General features: G+C 45.4%; 2 protein-coding genes across 2 annotated transcripts; one reads left to right on the top strand and one right to left on the bottom strand.

Moving 5' to 3' along the window:
• Positions 1-1,518: 1,518 nt before the first annotated feature.
• On the top strand, positions 1,519-8,753 carry TRIM14 (tripartite motif containing 14). Its single transcript, XM_065744134.1, has 7 exons — positions 1,519-2,132; positions 3,173-3,278; positions 4,077-4,172; positions 4,321-4,557; positions 5,155-5,317; positions 6,111-6,203; positions 8,164-8,753. The coding sequence occupies exons 1-7, from the start codon at positions 1,519-1,521 to the stop codon at positions 8,697-8,699; spliced, it is 1,845 nt and encodes a 614-aa protein (XP_065600206.1). The 3' UTR covers positions 8,700-8,753.
• Positions 8,754-12,742: 3,989 nt separating this feature from the next.
• On the bottom strand, positions 12,743-19,580 carry NANS (N-acetylneuraminate synthase). Its single transcript, XM_065744269.1, has 6 exons — positions 19,404-19,580; positions 18,828-19,043; positions 15,832-15,931; positions 14,794-14,948; positions 13,562-13,828; positions 12,743-13,040 (listed from the first exon to the last, which is right to left on the bottom strand). The coding sequence occupies exons 1-6, from the start codon at positions 19,533-19,535 to the stop codon at positions 12,831-12,833; spliced, it is 1,080 nt and encodes a 359-aa protein (XP_065600341.1). The 5' UTR covers positions 19,536-19,580; the 3' UTR covers positions 12,743-12,830.
• Between the last annotated feature and the right edge of the window lie 5,044 nt (positions 19,581-24,624).

Genomic DNA, 24,624 nt, shown 5'->3' with positions numbered 1-24,624 from the left:
ATGGGCATTCAGAAAACGCATAATGAATTCAAAGGAGAGGCCAGGAGTCTGTTTAAAAATCACAAGTTCCATAGAGTTAGCAACTTCATCTGGAGTTACTCCCTCTGGAACTGAATGCCACATCATATACAAAAGCCAGGTAGGTATTTCCATCAGTGTTTTTAGTTTATCATACAGAGACCAAGCTCCATGGATCAGACTGGCAAACTTAATTAAGTCCCAGTACGTTCTGAGCATTACAAGGGAAAAACCGATGAAATGCAGTCCCTTTAAGACCAGTTTAAAAAGAGAAAGCATTTTTTTTTTTTTTCTTCTAAAACTAGCTGGCAGTACCCAAAAAGTTTACAAATATCCCAGGACAACTGGCAGTACGCCCAGACTTCAAGGTCGTGTTTTGCTGTACAGCACCTGCAGTACAGATAAGCCTGCTAACGAGAGACAGAGATTCACTCTAAAAGTATGTCTCTGCTCGGCTAAGGCAGCTGGTTTTGCCCCACGTTGGGCGCCAAAAATGTCAACGGTTTACGGGCAGGTTCGGCCCGGTTCCGTGACGATTGGTGCGGGGGACCCACGGACCCACGCCCCAGGAAAGGGGAAGGGGGAAAGGGAAAAGGGAAAAGGGAGATGGGCCTAGGAACAAAACAGCGGCAATGATCTGAGGAGGAAAGCTAATTTACTAAATAAGATATCAGAAAGCAAAATAACACAATATAATACAATATAATTGGAATTAAAGCTAATAAATCAAATAAAATGAGCAAGAGAGAGTGTCCGATAAACCGAAGGCCTTACGCTAACGCTGAAGGCGGACGGCAGCGAGCACCCACTGCTGAGTCGATCCCAAAGGAAAGAGAGTGTCCCGTGACCGCAGACAGTTTTTATCTTTCCCTCTGAGCGTAAACACGTAAGAACGCAAAGCATCGCAAAGTCCTCTGGGGAATGGAGTTCTTCTTCTCTTCTGAGACAGGTATACCTGGAACTATTGATGATCCACGGAGCTGGAGCATTAACTCTTTAACTCTAAATGCACTACATGATGTTATGATGTGGAATACCAGTACCAAAAATCATAAAACCATGACATACTGAAATGCTCAGTTATCTCCTATCACTTGAGTCAGCACTGCACCGTGTCCTCCCCACATCATGGTGTCGGCCCAGACAGTGCCAACTGCACACTCATGTTTGGCTGTTCTGAGCACTGGGTGCATGGCGCGGGAGGAGCTTTGCAGGGAAGGAGCAGAGTGCTGGGATGAACTGCAGGCTCGCGGTTGTAGGAATCGGCCACACATTACCCAGACACACCACGCACTGACCCTACTGAGCAGACCCTCTGTCGTGTCTGAGAAGGCCTGGGATGAAGTGGGCTTGTTTGGCCTTTGACATCCCAAGACTGTCTGTGGCTGGAAACAGAGGAGAGGAGGCCACGGCTGTTGTAGAAAGCACACGGTGAAATGACATGCCACAGGGCGCAAGGAGGGACGTCCTGCTTGGATGCTAGGAGTGCTGCTGACGGAGATGGCCGAGCGCTGCAGAAGAATCCCAGAGTCTGTGATCCCAAGCATGGGCACGTTCCTGCGACAGAAGGCAACAGCGGGTGCCGCTCTCATCCCCAAGCACCTCGTCACGCCGCAGCCTCGCGTGGGTCCTGTTCGAGGCACAGCAGCACAGCTCCCAGAGCCCAGCTGCCTGGCAACTGCTCGCACGCACCGAGCTCCTCCTGCCTTCACCCTCCGCGCCCCGTTTCCCCATTTCCCCCATCCCGTTCCCGTCTCGGGGCCGCACCCGCGGCAGTCCCGTGGCGGCCGCAGAGGCCCCGCCTCGGCAGCCGCACCCGCGTCCTCCCGGGCCGCCATGGCGCAGGAACGGCCGTGGACGGCGGCTGAGGCGCCGCGGGGCTGCGCCGCGCACCCGGGGCGGCCACTGGAGCTCTTCTGCGGGGACTGCGGCCGCTGCGTCTGCGCGCTGTGCTCGGCGCTGGGCCCCCACCGCGGCCACCACGCCCGCCTGCTGCCCCAGGCGGCCCGCGACAAGCAGGTGGGCAGCGCCGTGCCGCGCAATGGGGTGGCGGGTGCGGAGGTCATCGCGCCGTGCCCGCGCAGGGATCCGTCCTTGCTGGCAGCGGAGCGCCGGTAGCTTGCGCACGGTGCTGGGAGAAGGGCGAGAGCAAAGGGAGCTCGTGGGTCACAGCGGGCGGAGGAGGAGGATGAGAGGAAGAAGATGGAGAGCAGGAAGCTGGAGTGATGCCCATCCAGCTGCGCTGAATCGTGCTGCTGGGCGTGGTGTTACGGGGCATGGTTGGTTTGTGCCACCAGCGTGGTTGTGCTGCTCCCCGCTCCCAAACTTTCCGCTGTGGAGGCAGAGGAGCAGGAGGTCCTGATCACAGAATCACAGAATCACAGGGGTTGGAAGGGACCTCTAGAGATCATCGAGTCCAACCCCCCTGCCAAAGCAGGTTCCCTACACCAGGTCGCACAGGTAGGCGTCCAGGCGGGTCTTGAATATCTCCAGAGAAGGAGACTCCACAACCCCCCTGTGCAGCCTGATGCTGTGCCAGTTCTACTCAGCAGCTGCCAGGATGTCATTGCTGTGGTCACAGCAAGGAGCACGTGCTCTGTCACACCAGACTGACCACGAGTGTGCATCATGCTGTGGTCTGTGGGCTTGGATGTTAACAGATAACAGCTCCTGGATTCTGGAGCAGAAGTAGGCAGGATATAAACACGAGTCCAGTTGTATATATCACGATGTCCATAGGAAGTCTCTGCTGATCTTGAGTTGCAGAAATTTCAGGCACAGACATGCTGCTGCAGTTGTCATAGCCTCAAAGGTAATACCTGGACTAGCAGTTTTGTTTTGTTCTGTTGAAACAGCTATAAGGCTGACAGTCTTCATCAGCGCTGCTAGGAGGTGCGAACTGGGGGTGCCAGGAAGAGGTGACAGCAGAAGTGCAGGGTCCATGAGATGGTTCTTCCCCGAATCCAAGTATGTGCAGTCAGGATGCTCCCTGCCCTCTGATCACTGGGCACAGCAATGCTTCTGCATCGTCAGGTGGAGCACAACCCTTTGGTTTGTCAGGGACATCAAGACTAAAGTGATGGCTGGAAGGGTTGTCATGGCCTGAGTTTCCAGTTACATGCAAGTAAATGCTTGCATGTTTGTGTGTATGCAGGAGACTGCCAGCTGTGAGTTACCTGGTTTTGCCTGCAGCTTCTTTCACCTTACTCTCATCATTACTGAATGAAGAACAGCATGTGTCTCCAGAGGAGACTATGTCAGTAATGCAGACTGATGCCTGTATCTAGAACCACGATTCCCAGCTTATTGTCCCTGCTGAACTTCAATGCAGTGCTGAGTTGGGAATGTTGCAGTGAGCTGATTTATGTGCACACCCCTGATGGCTGCCAGCTGAGGAGTGAGTGTGCTGACATGGCTATAGCTGAAGAGCTGCCTTACCTGTGCTGCTGGGAGGTTCTGCATGCACCACTCGTGCACTGCTGAGAGTTGGAGCACTATTAAGAAGAAGACATCACTGAGTGAAACATTTCCTCCCATACAGCTGTGGTTGTGGAACTGTGGGGCAGGTGCAGGAGAGCAGAGCTGTGTTGCTTAGTACTCTGTTGGGGAATGTACTCCACAGGGCACAGCACAGATATCAGAGATGCTGAGCTCTAAGCATTAATAGTTACAGTCACTGAACACAGTGCTGCTCTGACAAGGGGCACTGCTGGGTGCTGTGAGTGCAGCAGTCCCTGCTACCAACACCTGGCTGCATAGGAACTGATGTGCAGTGCCATAGATTCCAAGATGAAAATGCCTTTTTCTCACTATACTTTTCCCTGATATTTCTGAAAGAGACATAGTTTGTGTATCTCACCCTTGAAACCACTGGGCAGCAGGTGAAATGATAAAATAGTTGTCTTGTGTCACTTACTGGCCTTACTGGATAGCCTTATAGACTGTTTCAGTAACATACACTAGGAAATAAAGCTATTTTATTTTTTTACAAATGTTACGAAACAGGTTTAATTTTATATTTTGTATATTTTGTAATTTATTTTCTTTTTGCTGCTTAGGAACTCCTCACAGTGTATTTGAGGAATCTAGAAGTGAGAAAAGAGCAAAAAGCTGGTAACAGGAGGAGTGTAGAGCAAGCTGCTAATGATCTAAAGGTAAAGCATGATTTATTACTTCACTGGGTGATCATTTTCCAATGGATGACATTATTCTCTGTCTGCGGCTCTTCAAAGGCCCAGACAAGTGCTGTTTCTCTAGGGAAGAAATGTTGAGTATGGAGGCACTCTTCTGCTTCATCTATAGGCACACACTGCTGCAAGCAAACAGCAGCTGTTGGACAGAGTGACACAGCTCCAGTTACTGCTTCGGGATGAGGAGAAGCTGGCAAGAAACGTAATTGATGAAAAGACTCAGCAGGCCCTTGAAGCATATGGTCAGCAGGTGCAGTCTTGTGAAGAAGAGCTTGCAGCCCTGGAGGCATTCTCCTGTCGAATCAGAGAGATACAGCAGTGCAGCGATCCTGTGCAGTTCCTGGAGGTGGTATTGTGTGGTCTCTTCCTGCCTCTTCCCCTCTTAGTTCGTGGTGAACTGCTTTAGTGTTAGCTTCTGTAGATCCTTCTTCAAGGATCATCTTTCTCACTGCATTTTTTCTTTGTTTTGTTGCTGTTTTGGTGGACTAGTTCTATTTGTAGTGTTTGAGCTGTTAGGTTCATACACTGATGTCAGGTCTATAGGAGATTCATTATACTTTTAAGCATGTATGAAACTAGGATTAGGAATACTTATCAACTTGAACATTAACAGTGTATCAAATCTTTCCTTGGGCAGCGTAGTAAGAGTGTCTGAGGACAGACAGCCCTTTCTGGCAACCTGAGGCTAACCTGTCTCATTCTTTGAATTGCAAGTAATCCCAATCTCCCTGAGAAGTAGCCATCATTTTACTGGAGGTGGCCGTGCTTTTCCTTTTGCCTACAGATGAATGTCTGTCTCTTTCCTAGTGAGCTGTTAAGCAGGCACAGGTGCCCTTGTGGCCTCGTTCACCTTACAACAGAGCTGTCATTGCCCTTGAGTGTGGAAGCTGGGAGGGAAGAATGTGTTTGTGCTGCCGACTGTACTCATTTGTTTTTCTACCCTCAGAAATGCACAGAAATTGAGAAGGAAATGCAGGATTCAAGGAGACAGTCAGAACAGTGGCACCCAATACCTCTCTCATTTGAGCACATACTCAACCACTATTCATGTCTCATGAAATTTCTTCAGTCCCTTCTACAGAAACCACTAGAAGTTCGGCTTAAAGAAGGTATACCTGGGAGAGTGCAATGAATGTTGCTTTCTCCTGCTCTCCTGAATCAAGAGTGGCCTCTAAGTAGGAGCAGGATCTTATATTAGATAAACAGAGAGCTGGAAAAAACGACAGCTTTTTCATGGCTTCAAGTTATTCTGATGTTTTTCTCATCTCTATCAGTTTTTTTTCAGTGTAGCAATAGTATCAGTAAGTTCCTGTTGAACTTAGGTTGTTTTTATCCCTAGTCCCTCACACCTGCACAACACAGCTGAACAGTCCTTCTAGTTACTGCTGAGTATAAATGCTCTGGTGGGACACATGGGAGACCTGAGACATTGGGAACATGTAAAAATTGAATACTTCTTGTAGCTTATGTACTTAGTGATATTTCTGTCTGAGTCAATCTGAAAAAAAAGAAAAAAAAAAAAAAACAACTGTTTTTTGCTACTTCAGAGGTGAGCTAACAGCTTCTGCCTTGGAGCTTCTTTGAGCTGGTATTTCATCCTTAAGGGACCTTTGGTGTGGCTAAGGCAAGGAGACCCCTGACATAGAACCACAAAGTTACATAAGCATGGGGATATCCCAACAGTAGCTGAGTTATGGGGCAGCAGGGTTTCCTACACCAGTCACCCGTAGGTGAGGTGACTCTATGACCTTCCTCAGAATGTGGGTGGAATTCACAACACAGAGAAGCAAATAACCCATCTTTAAAATCCCCCGTAGTGTTTTATTTTTAAAACTTTGAGAAAGTGCTGTAGTCTGCCATTTCCACACTTAACCTAAGCTGTCTCCTTTCATCTCTGCCCAGATGTATTCAGTAGCCTTAATGCCACCTCAAAGAGGGAGCCTGGAACAATGATGAAAACCTTGTCTCCTGTTGATCGGATGCTTTTCTTAAAACGTAAGTGTGGTTTAACAGAAGCTAGAACACTCTTGGCATCCACTGTAACAGTGAATGAACGTGTGCTGTCATTATCATAAATGAGCCTTTAAAAAGAGCTCTGATGTTTACACTGTTTAGGAGAATCAAGTGCTCTGCCTTGCCTGAAAGTCAGTACAATTTTCTATAACTCATACTGGGGAATAAATTTTAGTTTCTGTCTGTGGAGTCTTGGTCCTGTGTTTCTGTATAGAACTAGCATCTTGATGCATCTTTGATCCTTTGTTCTCATTCTGTTTTCCTTAAGTAATGAATTAATTTGTGTCTGCTTGAGATTTAGTAGTGTAGGGTAAATAATCCCCAAGGATGGTACTCAAAAATAGTATAGAAGATGGTGTATTTCAGTAGGTTTATATAGATGGTACACAGATAGCAAGTAAAAGAGGGTGGCTCACCCTTAGGATGATAAAGGCTTGCTGTGAACTCCATGGGAGGGAGCTCCAAGAAGACATGCTTCCCTGGTGGTGGTCAGCCCTTAAATGGGGTTTGGGAGAGGTGGAGCCAGGCTCCACCCCTTCCAATCACACAGGTATATCACCTCCACCTGTGCCCCCATGGCTGACTCGGTGCTCACCTCAGGTGACCAATCAGTGGTTCAGGCCGTGATTCAGCAGTTCCCATACGAGTAGCAATGCGCTTCATGAAAATCTAAGTTTTCAGGCAAATTTGACTAGCAAGATCGCTAATTTGCACAGCTTTTCATGCTCGTGAAAAGCATCCCCCGTGGTGTTTTATTTTTAAAACTTTGAGAGTAGAGCCATCTTCTCCCAGTTAAACACTTAAGTGGTCCCCATTCATCTCTGCTTCTAGAGAAGAAGCAGCCACTGTAGCCAGGCCTTTACTATCATCTCTGCCTTACGGTGAGACTCGGGTTCAAGTACCTTTCAGTGCATTTCTCCTGTGCTCTGCACAAACTTGATGCCACATCCCCAGTGTTTGAATTAGGTGGGTGACTTAGAGTCAAGACTCACAGTCAGTCATTCACAAGAGGGAATCCTGCAGCATGCTCATTTTACCTACGTTCCTGATGCCCATCCTCCTCCTCTCTTTTGTCACCTCTCTTTTGTCTTTTGTGGATACAGGTGTACTAGCACTTGTGGTATTCACCCACCTAAACACCTATTCAGATCATGGGGAAGCCAGCACTAGCTTTTCTGTCTTGCAGTTTGCCACTGAAGCATAGTGATCACAACAATAAGATGTAGCATGTATGAGACCTTTATGGTGCTGTGGTTTGGGAAGTTTTAGTTTGTTTACAGAATTATCAAACCTTTGTTTTTGTTTAGAACATTCTTCAGTTAACACTGCACATACAGTGCCATTTGCTTCTCCCTTCATTTGCAGTATACCAAGTGAAGCCTATACAGTGTGAAGGCTGCAGAATTACCAGCACTGGGCCCTCTGGCATCTTCACATGCTTATTACACATCAGCAGCTCTTTCTGTACGTCTTTGCAAGTGTATGCTGTGATCTTGCCCAAACAAAGACAATCTGTTAGTAAGGCCACGTGCACCACTGCTTTGTGTATTTTAGACACAGCTAGTGTTAGCAGTCACAGTGAGGCAGAGGTGTGGGAGTGCAGCTGTGTTTTTTAGTCATTACTCATGTGCAGCACTTATTCTCCTGAGGTCTTTTTTCATGGCATAGTGATTTCTGTCCTGCTTCATGGTAAAAATTGTCTGCTGCTGCATTCAGTGATTTCTAGAGTGCAGTTCCAGACTGAAATTTTTCTGCTGTCAATGACATGTTAGGTGAACTGCTGCAAACCTTCTGGGCAGTGGTAGGTTGTTTCTTTGCTACATACATGATGCTTCTCTTCTGAGCTGTGGAACTTCTTAGCCTGTTTTTCAAAGGAGATCTCCTTGGCCTTTTTCAAAAGGCATGATAAACATAGCAAGTACATTTACGGTTTTGATTGCAGATGCAAGATCACCAACCTGGGAATATGACAGCATTCATCCAAGGCTGAAGTTGTCTGATGACCGTCTTGTAGTAAGCTGCAACTGGAGAAGGATATTTTACCCTTGTAGTCCCCAGAGATTTGATAAATTGTGGCAAGTGCTAAGCAGAGATGCATTCCTCTCTGGGAGCCATTACTGGGAAGTTGACCTGCTACATGCTGGAGCAGGGTGGTGGATTGGTGCAGCTTACCCTTCCATTGGCAGGAAAGGAGATTCTGAAAGCTGTCGACTGGGCTGGAACAGAGCGTCTTGGTGCATTAAAAAGTTTGATCTTGAGTACTGGGCATTTCACAAGGGGGAGAGGATCCCTCTCCTGATAGAAGACGATCCTGATCGCATTGGCGTTTTTCTGGATTATGAAGCTGGAATCCTTTCATTCTATAATGTTACCGATGGCATGTCTCATTTGCACACCTTCCGCTGCAAGTTCACAGAGCCAGTTTACCCAGCTTTGAGGCTCTGGGAAGGGTCCATTGGAATATGGAAACTAACATAGGGAATGAAGTACAATAAAGCCTATTATCTCTCTTTTTTTTTTTTTTTTTTTGTATGAAAGCTGCTTTAGTAGTGATTTCCATGAATCACCTATAATGCCATGCATTATATTTTTGTACTTGATTCAGATTTGCAAAATGGAAAAAGTCTGACTAGTGCTTGAAAGAATGCTTATTAAAACTCAGATTTGAACCTGAAAAATACTGTCACATCTTGTTATTGTTTTTTCCAGCTCCATCCTATAATGAGATTGAAGGTGTTGTAGTTGTACATGGTATTAGATTTATATGTCTTAAATTCTGAGTTCACGTATTCCATAACTTTATAGTTGACAGCAGATTTTGATAATTCATACACTAAATGAAGTGATCCATTCTGAAATATTGAATGTAAATATCAAATGGTGGCATGACTGTTGGAGAGGTGCCCTAAGTATAGTGAGCACTTCTGTAGTGTCAAACATGTGAATGTGATTTGTGTCAAAAGATACAGAGTCAAAGATACTGATACAACACCTTTAAATCCAATTAGCCGATAAAACTAATTAAAGGAGTAAAATTTCCTTATAAGGCACGGAAGGATAAACTAATAACAGAACTCTGTCTGCATCTCAAACACTAACCCTGCAAAACGGAGCCCAGAAGGCACATTCCTCAAACCAAAGGGTGGCAGAAATAAGCATTTCAAACAGACCTTTGCAAGACCGGCCTGGAATGCACTGAGGGATGAATCAGAGGGCATTAAGGAAGACAAACAGCTTTCATCCCGAAGACCACCTGAAGGAATGTGCGATCCCCTAGCAACTGGTCACACAATCCTAGAAGGATAAAATGATTGACCAAAAGGAGGAGGGGACTTCAGGGAATTTTAAATAAGACACTGTATAAAAGACAGGGAACCATCTTCTTGGGGTGCATCACTGGTGGAGCGGAGACTCCCTGGCACACCCAGCGCTGCTTGCTTATTGCTTTTCATCTTCTGATTGTAATAAAGTATTCCAAAAACTCCAATTGGACTCTGAGTGTTTATGAGATGTAGCCACACTTAATAGCCACAAGCTGGTCCTATTTTGACAGTCTCTGATGTGGGGTTCTGAGTGGCCCTGTTCTTCCCACACCTAGAGGGGAAGCAAGAGAAACAGTTGTGTACGTCCCCATTAAAAAAAAAAGCAAGTCGAGAACCACAGATGTACTGAAAATACTAGGGCATGAGGTACTTGAGTGTAGGAGGAAAACAATGGACTCACAACGAGTCCACAAGTGTCATAATACAAAGACACTTTATTCCAACCATCAACAGTATATATAGACAACTCCTGTGACAAATAACTTCGGATTGGGCCACATCAGCCAAGTGGCTACTTCTGAGTGGTTGCTTTACTCTTCCTTGTTCCTTGTCATTGGTGCTACTCCTCCATAGTCATCTCCAGACTCCGCAGTCCCACCTGCTGTCTGAATGAATGTCTCCTGACCTTCATCCGACCCCAATGGTCACAGCTACTTCTAATCCTCCACAGTTGTGCTTAGATTACTGTTTCCTTTTTCAAAAAGTCTCTTAACTGTTGATGTTTGGAGACAGATGTACATAAAACTAGCAGACAGTTCACAAGGATTAATTTTCACCTGCTGTTTCTCTGTAGGAGTGATGATTTATTCTTATCCACTATCTAGATATTGTTCAATCCAGTTAGTGGCCAGTCACCAGAGGTACGTTCCAGGGCTCAGTACTGGGGCTAGTTCTCAGTATTTTTGTCAGTGCCTTGGATGAAGGGATTAAGCACTTGCTCAGTAAGCTTGCAGACAATGCTGAATTAGGCTGAATTGTTCATCTGCTTGAAGGTATAAGGAGTCTCCAGAGGGACTTATCAGTGGATGAAGTCCATTAACACTCAGTGAAGCCAAGTGTCAGGTGTTGTTCTTGGCTCACAACTCTGTGTAGCAGCACAGGCTAGGGAAAGAAAAGGACCTGGAATTTTGGTCAACAGGAAGCTGAATATGAACCAGAAGTCTGCCCAGGTGTTCAAAAAGGCCAGTGGCATCTTGGCCAGTATCAGAAATAGTGTAGCTAGGAGGGCTAAGGAAATGATTGTCCCCTTGCACAGGGGGCACTGGTGAGACCACACCTCCAATTCTGCATTCAGCTTTAGTCCTCTCACTAGGATACTGAGTTGTTCAAGCACACACAGAGTAGAGCAACAAAATAAAGGAGGGGAAGGTGCTAGAAAACAAGACATTGAAGAAGCAACAGAGGGAACTGCAGTTATTTAGTAAGGTCGAGGTTGAGGGGAGACCTCATCATTCTCTGCAACTGCTTGAAAGGAGACTGCAGAGAAGATGGTGTTTATCTCTTTTCTCAGGAAACAAGTGACAGAATGTATGGAAATGGCCCTTTCCAACCTCAGTGATTCTGTGATTAGAGTCCTGGAAATCTCTGAACCCTATGTTTTAATGAGTTTATTGGATCAGCTGTACTGTTCACCTGAACAAGCACTGCCACTTGAAGCAAGCCAGGTAATCCTTGGTAGTTCAAATACTAAAGGCTGCATACTGCTCTCTGCTGCTGGCAGCGTCTTACTACAAACTGAAATGCAAAAACAGGAGCTTGTTTTAAAAGATTTATTTATAATTTGACATTAAAAAAAAATCAACATCTGTATAGTTTTCAAATGCAAGGCAAGCATATGGCATCAGAGCTCACAGACTGTCATAAACACGCGATTCAAAGAGCTTCTTCCCAGTTTCAAGACAGAAAGAATTACAGACTCTTCAGAGTATACTACTCACAGGCACAGAAACATCACCATCGAATTCAAGATCCTTTACCAATTCATGACCAAGAGGTAGCAATAACCATAATAACCATAACTAATGATTCTTTCACAAAGACAGATGGATTACACCAATGTGATTCTGTGCTAACCAAGCTAGTTGAGAGATGTGTTACACCTGCTGCCATCTGGTCCTGCCCAAAGGTAAAAGCAGCAGGACAATGCACAGTAGGATTGACCTTGAAAAGAACCTGTACTGCAGAAGTCCTGTGCACAGAGGAGTGCTGACAACCATGCTGTGATCTGGTCAATGAGGTGATCTAGACAAGCAGGAAGATGCTAAATCATAGGTTCATAGGTTCATAAGGTTGGAAAGGACCTACAAGATCATCTAGTCCAACCATCCTCCTATCACTATCCCTACCCAACTACTAAACCAAATCCCATCATTACTAGAATATGACTTCTTGCCTTAGAAGCTGACCCCACATACAGAGAAACCCAACTGCACTGCAGGATGTATTAGGATATCAAGATTCAGTAAGCTAACAGATGCTTTTGCCATTTCTGGAAGAACAGATAAAATTTTCTTCCACTGATCCATCTTTGGCAAATTTTGCCTCGTCTTGTCTTTCAGCTTACAAAAAGTACAGAAAAAGCTCCTTTTCTTGCTTCTTATATGGGAGCTGTCTATATATCCAATTCACTGACTTTGATGATACTGCCTTTGAGAAGGTATGTACATATTGGAATCTAGTTTTGTCAAAAGTGGCACCACAGGAATAGACAATTATCTCCTTTCTCTTTACTGCCATGCTTCTGTGAGGTTGTCCACTTCCATTCCTCAGGCAGGTTCCTACAGCCCATTTCTTTACCTTGAAACTAATTTTTAAAATCTTAAGACTTATCTTAAGAAGAATCTATAAAGTTATATATATGTTTTCTGTTCAGTTTATGTAGTCTTTCTCTTCCATGCATGCAACTCAAACTTGCATCCTATTTTCATGGGGCTGAAAGAAATGGCAAAAGAGATAAAAAAAGGTAGAGACAAATTATTAGGATTAGTGTATTCTTACCAGAAAAAGAAAGCTAGAAAACAGTAGATCTATTAGATTTGGCAAAAAATCCAAACAAATCTAAATGGAATGGAAGAGGAGGAGTATGGTATTATCTAGACAGAGTACTAAGTGGTTTCTAAATTGCTCTTTGCAATTTATATCCCCTAATTGCAAAAACTTCCTTCTAAACAGACCCTGAAAATGTTAATCTACTTAGATCCTTTCTAACGTACCGTGCCACTACACTTAAATATGTCGTGCAGTGGGACAGACCTACATCATAAAACAGCAAACGTAGGGCTTTGGTTTAGCATTTCACTTTCTCGACATGATTTTCTACTGCCTGCTCAGTGATGGTTTCATCTTCTTCAATCGTTTTTTTAACCTTCTGGCCCACCAGATCATAGATGGCTTCTGGAGGAAATCCCTTAGGCTCTCCCACTTTCACTGTCAGCATGTCAAGTGTCAATACCGCACCTTCAGGAATTGTCACTTTTGCCACAACAGACTTCCCCAGCTACACAAGAGAAAATAAAAAGAACGTTTAAGTAACACAATCCTAGGTAGAATGCCAGAAGAGGATTTAAAAAAAATCATACAGCTACTTGGGAAAGGGCTGTCCATCCTGCTGCTTAACTTCTTACTCCATAAGAAATTCGAGTTAGCGTGGAAATGTTCACTGAAACAAGGCTGATGAGAAAGTCTAAATCCTTCCTATTGTTCATACAGACAGCTCAACAGAGTTCATCACTGCGTGACATACATAAGAAGTCCACTGAACTCAAAATGCAGTGCTAGGCTTTGGTATAAACAGTTACTGGCTGCCAGAAATTAGCGCATGGTAAGAAACGGCAGGTCTGCATTAAAGTTACAGTGCAATAAGTGCAGCGTGTGTGCTGCTCCTTAGCACTGAAAAATTTATCAGAGTGCAGAGGCATAACACTGCTGCAAAAACTGACACCTGGAGACTACAAACCCAAGTATTAGCTGCTGTTCTTCTGCATATGAGTTACTAACTGAATAAAAAACAAAAGTTACCTTCTCATTGCAAGCCATTTCACAAGGCAAGAGCTGTTTGATTGGAGAACCCATGGCTTTTTCCACAGTACGGATGGCTTTCACTAACTCTGCCAGCTCCCTTGGCTCCAGAGATGCTTGGTGGTCACTTCCTTTCCATGTTTTGTCAAGAGTCACATGACGTTCCACTACTTTAGCACCCAGAGCAACAGCAGCTACCGAAATGGCAATGCCAGTTTCATGCCCTGAATAGCCAATGGGAATGTCAGGAAAAGCTGACTGGTATGCCTGGAATCATGACAGAGTTGGTCTCAGTTACCAAGGTAGCAATTTCAAAAACAGCAAATTTAACAATAATAACTGCAGTGAAAACACGGGCAGTTACCGTGCCACAAAACAAGTGGTTGATTATGCTCAGGGAGAATGCTCTGAGGAGTTCATTGTGATTATCAACACTGACAATGAGAAAGACACGTTTTATTCTATGACTTCTGCTTTTCTTTTTCATTTCTTTGTCCTCTTCAAGGTCTTAAAAGCCCACGCTGCTGGAAGTTACACTAACAGAGTTTATTTTCATCCAAGAACCCAATACCTTGTTAAGCTTAACCTCTGTTCAAAGCAGATGGTGCTCCTTCCCATGTTTCAAATCTGAAGCAATCACAGGAGTGATTCAGTCCTACAGGCAATTCAGTCACGTCCAGTTCTACTACTCAAGCTAACAAATACTGTGTGCATAAAGCTAGGCAAATGTTTGAAAGCTGGCTGATCTGTGAACATTTAACTACATCAGTATCAGGCACACCCAAGCAATAATTTCAAAGGAAACTATAACCCATTTTCTCATACAGCTGTGATATTCACATGAACCCTTTTCAATGAAATTACCTGAGGCTGAGCTCCTACCTCAGAACACATTCTCAGTTCCACACACCTTCCCAAAAGTGAGGTAACTATCCATACTATTTCCCTTCCTTTTCAAAGTACAGGCTAACACTTCAGCCTCCCACCTCCTTCTATTTAACTGCAAAGACCCAATAGCAGTATCTCTTATTACATTCCTTAAAGCTGACTTCAGACAAAAGTGGATCCAATTAATAACTGTACTTCAAGGCTTGGATGAATTAAAGGACCATGATACATTTTCTCACTTCCCAGAAGCAAACTCAAGCATGCCTAAGACCTGGAAACAGAATGCAGAAGTGCATAGCCGTTCTCTGGTACTATAACTACAGCAGTCTTACTTACTCACTGACCGATATAACACGTAGATTGACATCTTCAGGCTGAAGTGGGTAGGCACTGGTGCACTGCAGGAAGCAGAAGTTTGGATTGATGGGCTTCACAATCTGATAAACCTGATGCATTGTGTTCATCGACTGCATCCCACTGGAAATCACCATTGGGCGTCCTAGCCATTATAAAAAAAGGTTTTGTCTAGATTTCAAGTTTAGTTCCCTAAGAAATCTGCACAAGCTTAACTGAAATTCTTACAGTAAATGCATTTAGCTGAAGTAGAAAAAGAAGCCTTTTCTAAACAAAGAAGAAAAAATAATTTTTTTGAATATTTTTTCACTCAGTGGGTGCTGGCACACTGGAACAGGTTGCCCAGGGAGGTTGTGGATGCCTCATCCCTGGATGTATTCAAAGCCAGGCTAGATGTGGCAGTGGGCAGCCTGCTCTAGTGGTTGGTGGCCCTGCACATGGTGGAGGGGTTGAAACTAGATGATCATTATGGTCTCTTTCAACCCAGGGCATTCTATGATTCTATGATTCTGAAATGAAGTGGGGAAGATACATAGTAACTGAGCTATTGTGAAGCCAGTGAAGTTTACTGAGTTTTTGTTCATGAAAGACAGGGAAATTCTAGAGAAAGTCCAGCAGAGGGTCACAAAGATGATGAGGTACCTGGAGCATCTCCTCTATGAGGAAAGGCAGAGACCTGGGGCTGTGCAGCCTGGAGAAGGCTAAGGGCGGATCAACTGAAAATGGGCAGGAGTTAGGTGGATTGAACCAAGCTCACTTCAACAGTGCCCAGTAACACAACAAGGGACAGTGGGCACAAACCAGAACAAAAGAAGTTCAATCTGAGCATAAAGGAAAACTTGAAAATGACAGAGAACTGGAGAAGGCTGCCCAGAGGAGCTGTGCAGCCTCCTTCTCTGGAGATATTCAAAACCTACCTGGACACTTTCCTGTGTGACCTGATGTAGGGAACATGCTTTAGCAGGGGCTTGGACCAACTCCTACAATTCTTGTGATTCTGCAAATACTGATCAAAAGAAAATGCTTACCTTTCTTTGCAGTCTTTTCCAAATAAGGAAAATTGTTTGTATCTCCTGATCCTACTTTGAAAAATGGAACATCCAGTTCATGAAGAAATTCCACAGCCATCTGGAAATGGAAATCAAAGGAAAATAATCAATCAAATAAATAGATAAAAATCACTGATTTTTAGCATACCACTTCAGCTGGGTTAACGGTAGAGAGGAACTACCAACAAGCCAACCTTGCAAAATAGCAAAAGCAAAGTTTAATTAATTAGGGCATACATATACATGAATGTAAAATTATACTAGTCCAGAACCAATGGTGTAAGGTACAAAGTAAACAGAAAGATTACATAAATCCAAAACATATGCATCCTTCTGCTTCTGGAGGCTGATGTGCAGGTTAACAGTTGGGAAACTCTGGGTGAGACAAATGACAAGATTTCAAGATTAACACTGACAATCTGGCTGGATTTTTCTGTCAGATGCCTTTACAACACTTCTACAAACACTAAGCCTGAATTTCTGAAACTGCTGTCAAAATATTCTTGGTACTATGGAGGCAAAGATTAAGAATATTAGCTTCTGTTTCTCGGTGTAATAGAATTTTATTCAGAGACTGCAGGCAGCTTTCCTGAATAACTCTACCACTTGATTTATTGTAGAAGTATTCCGCTGCCTTCTGACTCCTTTGGGAGTTATAGAAAGTTCCACTAAAATCTGAATTGCATTACTACGCTAACCTTTTCAAAGTAAGTACACCGAAGAAAAAGATCCCATATCATGAGTGATATTAAAATCCTGCACTCACATCTGAGGGAAACAATGAAACAGCTACCTAACTTTGTCCCCCTTTCAATCATTCCCCAAACAACTCTGATTTCCTTGGCTCATTCTTTGTTGCCACTGAATTTATTTAGTGCTACAGAAAGAACGAGGTAACTTTCAAAAGAGATTCACATCTTCTCTGGTTTAATTTTTCAGTAATCATTAAGATACAGGTTCAATTGCTTGTGTCAAGGATGTATAATGTCTCTTTAACACAGTTCAGTCACTAAGATGTGTTGGGCATATACACGACAAAGCCAAAAATTTAATCCAAGATTGCACAAAATGAAGCACAACACTTGGACTCAGTATCTAATACCACTCTTCGTAACATGACTGTCTTCCAGCTTCCACAACCGAGCCCAGCCTGAGCAGCAGGACTGGACCAAACAACCTCCACAGGTCCCTTCCAACTTCAACCATTCTGTGCAATTTCAAGCAGCAGGGACAACACTAGAGGGAATGGTTCAATGGGATCCTGTTCCGTCTCTGGAACACTCTGGAACACAACAGATGAACAACTTACCTGTAGTCTTTGTATTTACTTCATGCATCGCTTCACAGAACAACTTCCTCATACAACTAAACACATATTTTGACCTCCCTGACGTAGCTGGAGTTCCAGAGATCGCATTCAATTTACAGAAGGTAACAAATACTACACCAATCTACGCAATGTCTATGGTAAGCTCAAAGATCTGTGGCCAGCAGAAATGCTGCCAGAAATGTCAGCAGCTGTGTGAAGAAACTGCTGCTCAGAGAATGATGTCGGCGCATCAATACTGCCAAACAACTGATGAGGCAACAAGCTCGGGCAGCATCTTGAGGAAAATAAGGGTATTACAGGTAGAAAGTGAACTGCCACATTTCACAAGTTCTCCATTTCACTACGGCTGGCAAGGAAGTTTTAACATCAGAAAAGAATGGGATTTTTCACTCCAGAGGCATACAAGGTGTTTAAGATCTCAGTTACAGAAGCCCAAGACTATTGAATTAAAATATTCTTTTCTTAAAGGAAAAACAGGAAGCGTTGCTATTCCACAGACCCCTCAAACATGAAGATACAAATTACATAAATATCACAAAACCTTCTTTTGCCTGATTTATTTCTAAGCCCAGGGCAAAAGACTCCTGCACAATACATGCAAAACACCTTCTTTTTTTTTTTTTGTCTGATTCTCGAAATAAGCTTTCTAAGGGGTCTGACAGCTGCACAGAGGGGACACAGCAATTCAAGGGTTTCAGCCGGCAGGACAGTGTGTTTACTGAAGCAGTGAGAATGACCAGAGGACTAGAAAAGGGAAAAAGCCTGAAGGGACTGCAATTCCTTAGTCCAGGGAATACAAAAAAAAAGAGACAATAATGTTGTTCAAATAAAGAAACAAGAGGTACAGTGAAAGGAGAGACTTTTATGTCAGATGAAGAATTACAAGTAAAGAGATTCAACTAACAGGCTGGCAACTCTCTTTGATGGTAAGGAAAGTGAGACACAGAGCAGATCACCTTAGGACACTAGATATCTCCCATTTCATCCCATCCTGGGCAAGGCTACTTGCAGAACTACAGAAATGCTGGCAGGCCTGCCTTAGGGAAAAGTGGCTGGCTTACTTCTAGAGTGTTTCTTTGTTTGTTTTCTTCATTTTCTAGGCCACAAATAGAAGTGAAGTAACATATAACCTTCACCCCATGTTAAGGTTGAACCGATAACCGAACTTTCCAACCTACACATTTCAATCGTACACTGCATTTATTAATTTGAGGTAGGCAAGACGTTAAAGACGTCACATCTCTCAAGGGGGAACAGCAGCGGATGAGTTCCATGGAAGGTGGGCAACTACCCAAAATGTCCACCGACAAAATCAGTACACGTTTCAGGAGTGGCAGAGCAAGGCAAAGACCCTCCGCACCTTGATGGAAAAGGGAGTGTAGCTGTTTCTGTTGTCCAGAAACACGAACTTATATCCAGTAAACAGGAAAAAAGGGAAAGATTAGAGGAAAGACTGGCATTAAGAAAGAAAATCTATAGAGGAAAGTCTGACGTATAATCAACCACAGTGGATACACAAGTGAACAAGCAGCACTCCAGCTTCCTCATTTAAGAAATCAACATCAACACGTACTTGGTGGACTGTAAGCTGCAAACAACAGATGTGACAGCTGAACTTTGCATCATGCTGGTGTGGTTTTTATACCTCATCCATGCCAGAAGCCGTGAAGAAAATCCCAACTTCCTCCGCGTACTTCTTCAGCTCCCTGTACTGGTCGTGGCTGAACTCCAAGTGGCGCTTGTGCTCCCCGTACGTCTTTCCCCAGGAGTGTTTGGAGGTGTACGGTCTCTCTAAGGCTTTCTTGTTGAATTTGTATTCCAGCTCGCTTTTCTGGAACTTAGCGCAATCCGCCCCACAGTCCTGCAAAAGAAGCTGCGTCACGCTCGGGGACAGCGCAACCGGCCCCAGCCTGAGCACGCATCGGCACCGCAGCATTCGCACCATCGCGGCACCGGCGGGAACACAGTGACAAGCGCTAAGGCAGCCGAGGCAAACGCAGGCACCGCTCCGGAACCGCACCCACACCCGGGCCCGGCACACCGACGGTGCTGAGCTTGAGTCGGGCACCTCCCAGCGCGAACACGGCACACCCACGAGCCGCCGCGCACCGACCGTCGGCTGCGGAGCGTTCCCTTCCTTACCAGCCCCGCTCCTCCCGGGGAGAGCCGGGAGCCCGCTCCCACCTCCCGCCCGCGGCCCTCCGCCGCCCGCCCCGCGCACCCTGGCCATGCGGATCATGCGCTTGGCGATGTCCAGGTCGCCCTGGTGGTTCTGCCCGATCTCCGCGATGATGAAGCACGGATTGTCGCCGCCGACGCGGCGCCCCGGGCACAGCTCGACCTCCCTCGCCATGATGGCACCGCCGCCCGCCCGCGACTGCGCCGACCGTCCCCGGCAGCCGGCAGCCGGCAGCCGGCCCGCCGCGCTCCGCCCGGCCGTGGGGCGGGGCTGTGCCGAGTTGCCGTGCAGCCCTGGGAGCAGCGGGGCTGGGAAGCCGAGGTGGTTGGGGGCTGGCGGTTTGAGGCCGATGTGTAGCTCGCCACAGCCTGCTTTCAGGCATTGGGAGAGAGCGATAAGGTCATCCCTGAGCCTCCTCTGCAGACTGAACAATCACAGCTCCCTCAGCGACCTGTGCTCATGGCTTCGTTGCTCTTCTGAATCACTCTTCTAGCGAGGAGCCCGAAGCCGAACGTAGTACAGCCTCAGCAGGGCTGAACTGAGTGCAGGGGACGATCAACCTCCTCGCTCCTGCTGACTGCACTAGCGTGCAGACCAGGATGCCTTTGGCCTGCTTTGCCCTCTGGGCAGCGCTGCTGGCTCACGTTCAGCTGGCTGTCCTACCGAGGCACCCAGATCCTTGTTAGCCATGCAGCTCTCCATCCACTCTGCCCCAAACTTGTTGCGTCGGAAGTGCAGGACCTGGCACTTGGTCTTGTTGAACTTCATCCCGTTGGCCTCAGCCCAGCTCTCCAGCCTGACCAGATCCCTCTGTAGGGCCTTCCTACCCCCAGGCAGATCAACACTTTCTCCTAATACGGTGCCACCTACAATCGCAATGAGGGTGCAGTCTCCTACATAGCCTATACTTATATATACACCTATATTCTTTCTTTACCAGGATTTGACAAAGGGACATGCAGTATGGAATGGGTACAAAACTGTGAGCCAAACTACCAGTGTTTTATTTTGGGTTTAAACTGCTTCACAGAAACAAGGGAACATTAGATTTAGGCATGTGGTTGCCAAAACTCCTGGAAATTATGCAGTGCACATTCTTAGCCTCCTGCCTGTACCAAGGTGTTTGTTTCTGAGGTGATTTTCCTGACTGGAAGCACGTTGATTGTACTGATGTGCTCTGGATTTGCATCATAGTTGGATGGAAGTGCTCCTGGAAAAGTCTGGTTAATATATTTAAGCCCAGACCAATTACTCATTCTTCATCTAATTCACATGTTCTGCTTTTGGTGGCATTTTTCTCTGCACTTAGGAGTATACCCTGCATAAACCAGAATTTCTGCTCAGGGAAAATCTCAAAACTTCACACATTTTCAAGAAAATGCCCAGCAAACATTTTCCAACCAAACTGTTGGGCTGGATCACAGCGCTCTAGCTAACTGCATTCTTAGTCAGCCTTAAAATTACATAAACAAGCAAAGCAAGACTGTTATAAATAAATAAATATATAACACAAACACATATTTCTGACTGCACTGAAATGGCATCTGTGGGTAAAAAAAACCTGATTTCTTTTCTCTTGAAATGAGACGGACTCCAGATTGGATGTCTTGTGGTGATTTTAGATACAATGCTCATGTGTAACGGGGAAAGAGATTGTTACGGAAATGTTAAGGAATGCTTTGCATGTAACCCTTCTTTGCACTCAGGTCATTGCTCATCTCATGAGCTGCCTGCAACATTTCCTCCAGGCTGCAGTTAGGCTCTTCCAGAGCAATAAGACATTGTAAAAAACACTCACGGGAGGACAGACAAGTGAACTGTCAAGCCTGAGGAACAAGTTCTTCTGTAAATGGAAGCAGGTTGTGCAGCTCAGTTACACTGATGGGACAGACCAAGGAGCAATCTGTGAATTTGTGGTTTTTATTGGCCATGCTGTACAATTACATTTGAACTCCAAGAAAGCTGTCATGTGTTTGAGTCAGAAGCTAAATGAGATGAAGGTATGCTGCATGGGCAGAGTACATGCAGAAACAGGAGTCCCATCTCTGCATTCCTCCAGCTTTCACTTACCTTCACCTGTAAAGACTGCAAAATGTTGAATGATAACATCAGCACCAGGGAGGCCTCCAGGCCCAGCACAGCTCACACCTTCCCCAGGGCGCAGCGCTGATGAAGGCACTGTTGGTAACACAGAGAATTTTGGTGTAATTCTGTTGCTTGGCTCAGTCCGACATGGTGAGGGCTTGTCAGAGCCCCTGGGGGCTGTGTGTGCCCCAGCTGCAGGCCCGGCCACGTTCCTGCCAGTTGTGGGGCAGTGACCTAGAATTGCTGGATAGGTGGTCCCCTGGCAGGTGGTGGGTACAGAGGCCCCTGAGGTGCTGTTTCTCCACCTCTTCGGGGCTCTTGATGCACCGTGTGTGAGCACTCCCTGTCTGAGCTGGCACTTGAGGGACCTGGTGCAGCCTCCCCCAACTCCTGCTGGGCTGCTTCTGGGACCAGTGGCAGCACCAGAGCCGGGATGGATGGAGCCAAGCTGGGGTTCTCTCGGAGGACATCAGCTGTGGGGACGGGATGCTCCTCCGTGTTGGACTCCTCAGTGCTGCTGCAGAGCTGTGGGCTGGGTTCAGGACCCTGTTGTGGGGAGGCAGCTGCGGCAGGGGCAGCTGCGGGGCTGCCTTCCTGCCCTGTGGCAGCATGAAGAGGCCGGCCTCCACAGCCAGCAGATGTTGCACCTCCCTGCAGCACCACTGCACAGCTGGGGCAATGAGCCGTCCCACAATGGTGGCGGCGCGGCTTTGCAGGAGCTGAACAGCTGCAGGGTCAGCGCTCCCTGCAGGCCGGAGGGAGCCAGTCTAGGCCAAACAGGCGCAGGCCGGAGTCCGCAAGGCGCCGCGCTGCAGAGGCTGCAGGGTTATGTAGCCCCAGTCAATCCATTCAAAATGGTGCCTTCTAATCTCATGTTCCCCAGAGTTTACTTTCAAGGTATTGATTCTTCTGTCATTCACATGTCTCGTGTCTCATTCCCATCATTGCAAATATGCTTTTTTTTTAAATCATTTTCTTTTAGCTGTAGCTTTAACTACTAGAGTCCCTGTGTGCTCAGTGATCTCCGCACATTTGCTTTGAGGGAACTTGCAGCTTGATGTTAAATGGTATGCATTGTGTATTCACAGTTGTGAAGGAAACAGATGCTGTAAGTTTCCTGTGCCTCTCAATCCGGTTCTTTTTGGCTCTTGTAACTTGTGGGCAAGTAGCAAGCAAAATATTACCTTCCTTAACATTAAAAAAAAAAACAAAAAACAAAACATATTTTTTCTAACTCTTCTCTGTATCTTGAGGGTTGGGGAATCTTGTCACTTATTTTTGGGGACCAGACTCTAGCCAATATGTGTCCTTCCTCTCTCTTCCTCTCTGATTACCAAAACTTTCAGCTCCTGTGCAGTAACACTGTGGTTAGAGAAATTTTCAGAGATGTGGTACATGTCCAGATGTCAGCCTATTCCTGTCTCATTTGCATGCTGAATGAGTTAAGAGGGAGCTGAAAGCACTTGCATTTAAATTGTCTGCTCTGGAAACATCTGCTCTATTAACTCTCTAATTTCTTAAATCTAAACCATTCTAAGATTACAATAATCTGTTGAAATGATTTCCTTAATGTCATATTTTGGTAAATGCTTGAAAACATCTTTTTATAATTACTATAAAAATAGAGCTTTGTATTTTTAGAAAGGAGAGTAACATGTTGTTCTTTTACAAAGAATGGGGAGAAATTGCATGATCCTTAAACTCGTTTGTAGTCTGATTGTCATTTAGTCTTTCCATTAAGCATTATTCACATAATATTCTTGTACTACCCTGGCACATCAGTCTTCATGGGTGAATTACAAAGGGCACTACTGTTATAGCCTTTAGTCTAAGATGTGACACTTGACTTTAGAAAATAATGTATCTTGACTTCTGCAGGGTAAGAAAACAGGAATGAAACAGTGGTTTCAATAGTGCAGAATTATTTCGAGATGCACCTGAATTACAGGTATTGTATGAATTAGTAATTCATTATCAAAGTAGATCTGTTAACCCACTGCATTTTTAAAGCCAATAACACTAAGTTGCCTTTTCTGATTTAACTCAGGTAATGTTATTGGGCCATTTGCAAGCTTACAGTTTTGCTTATGTTTCATGCTTTCTCCTTATCTTGCAATTTTAAGACAAGCAAATATGCATATTTGCTTTTCATTTGAATTCACAATATTCTCTTTGTACATCTATACATCCAGAATATCTGGTAGGGCTAAGAAAGACTGAAAAGAACAAAAGAGAAAGTTGCTAAATTTGTTATCAGAAATTCACTCGAATGCTTGAAGGGGAACAATAAGACTGTTCCACTATTTTGTTTGTGTCTGTAAAGGGGAAGAAGAATAATTAAAATGTACCTGAGAGCATGCTTTCAGAAGAAACTAAGGGACAAGAACTGTTATGTTTCAGTGTGAGCATGGCATGCATGTTATGAGGGAGTTTCAGTTTTGTTATGAATGTAGGACCTACTTACTGCTGTTACTCTTTATTCCTTAACTTTCCTGTGACTGCTGGAGATTTGTTAAAATAAATGACATAGTTCTGTTCTTTCTAGAAGATAAAATGGAGCGAAGTTCAGCTTACTGCCATGCTAGATTCTGAATTTTCACTGGAGGAAGCAGGCATGTTTTAACTGTCTAAGCAAGGTGTGGGGTCACGTGGTACCACTTCATAGCAAAACATAACTGACAGTGGGACAAAACCTACCTCAACATCCAGTTTGTCTTGTCTAATTCAAGTAGGCAAAAACTAACTTCCATGGATGCTCTTCTGCGTATTTGGCCACCTGCAGAACCGTGTTGGAAGGTAGGCCAGGATGGCATCCCTCTAATGTGCTATGACACGCGTGGACTTACAGGCAGCACCTAAGTGGAGACAGAGGCCTTGCCACAGACGTTGGCATTAGACCTGTGCGCTTTAGACAGCACTGCTGCCCACAGATACACCTGCCCACAGATACACCTGTCCCCCAGACACCAAGCGCGGCTCCCACAGCCGAGCCTGCGCATTCCCCACCCCACGCCCCCTTTCCGCTCCCTTCTCTCTCGGCTCCCCCACGCTCTTGACGCTGATTGGTCCGAACCCACTTAGGCGCGCGGAGGATTCCGTTAGCCCCGCCTTCTCCGCTCGCTGATTGGCTTTGCCACCCGGCGGTGCTCCGCCTCCCATTGGCCTGGGCGGAGGGTGC

The sequence above is a fragment of the Cyrtonyx montezumae genome, unplaced genomic scaffold (assembly GCF_038088225.1).
Source record: "Cyrtonyx montezumae isolate F1298 unplaced genomic scaffold, pur_monq_1.0 scaffold_30, whole genome shotgun sequence".
NCBI classification, from domain to species: domain Eukaryota; kingdom Metazoa; phylum Chordata; class Aves; order Galliformes; family Odontophoridae; genus Cyrtonyx; species Cyrtonyx montezumae.
Note: the sequence above shows the minus strand (reverse complement) of the source record. Positions and strands in the feature narration are given on the sequence as shown.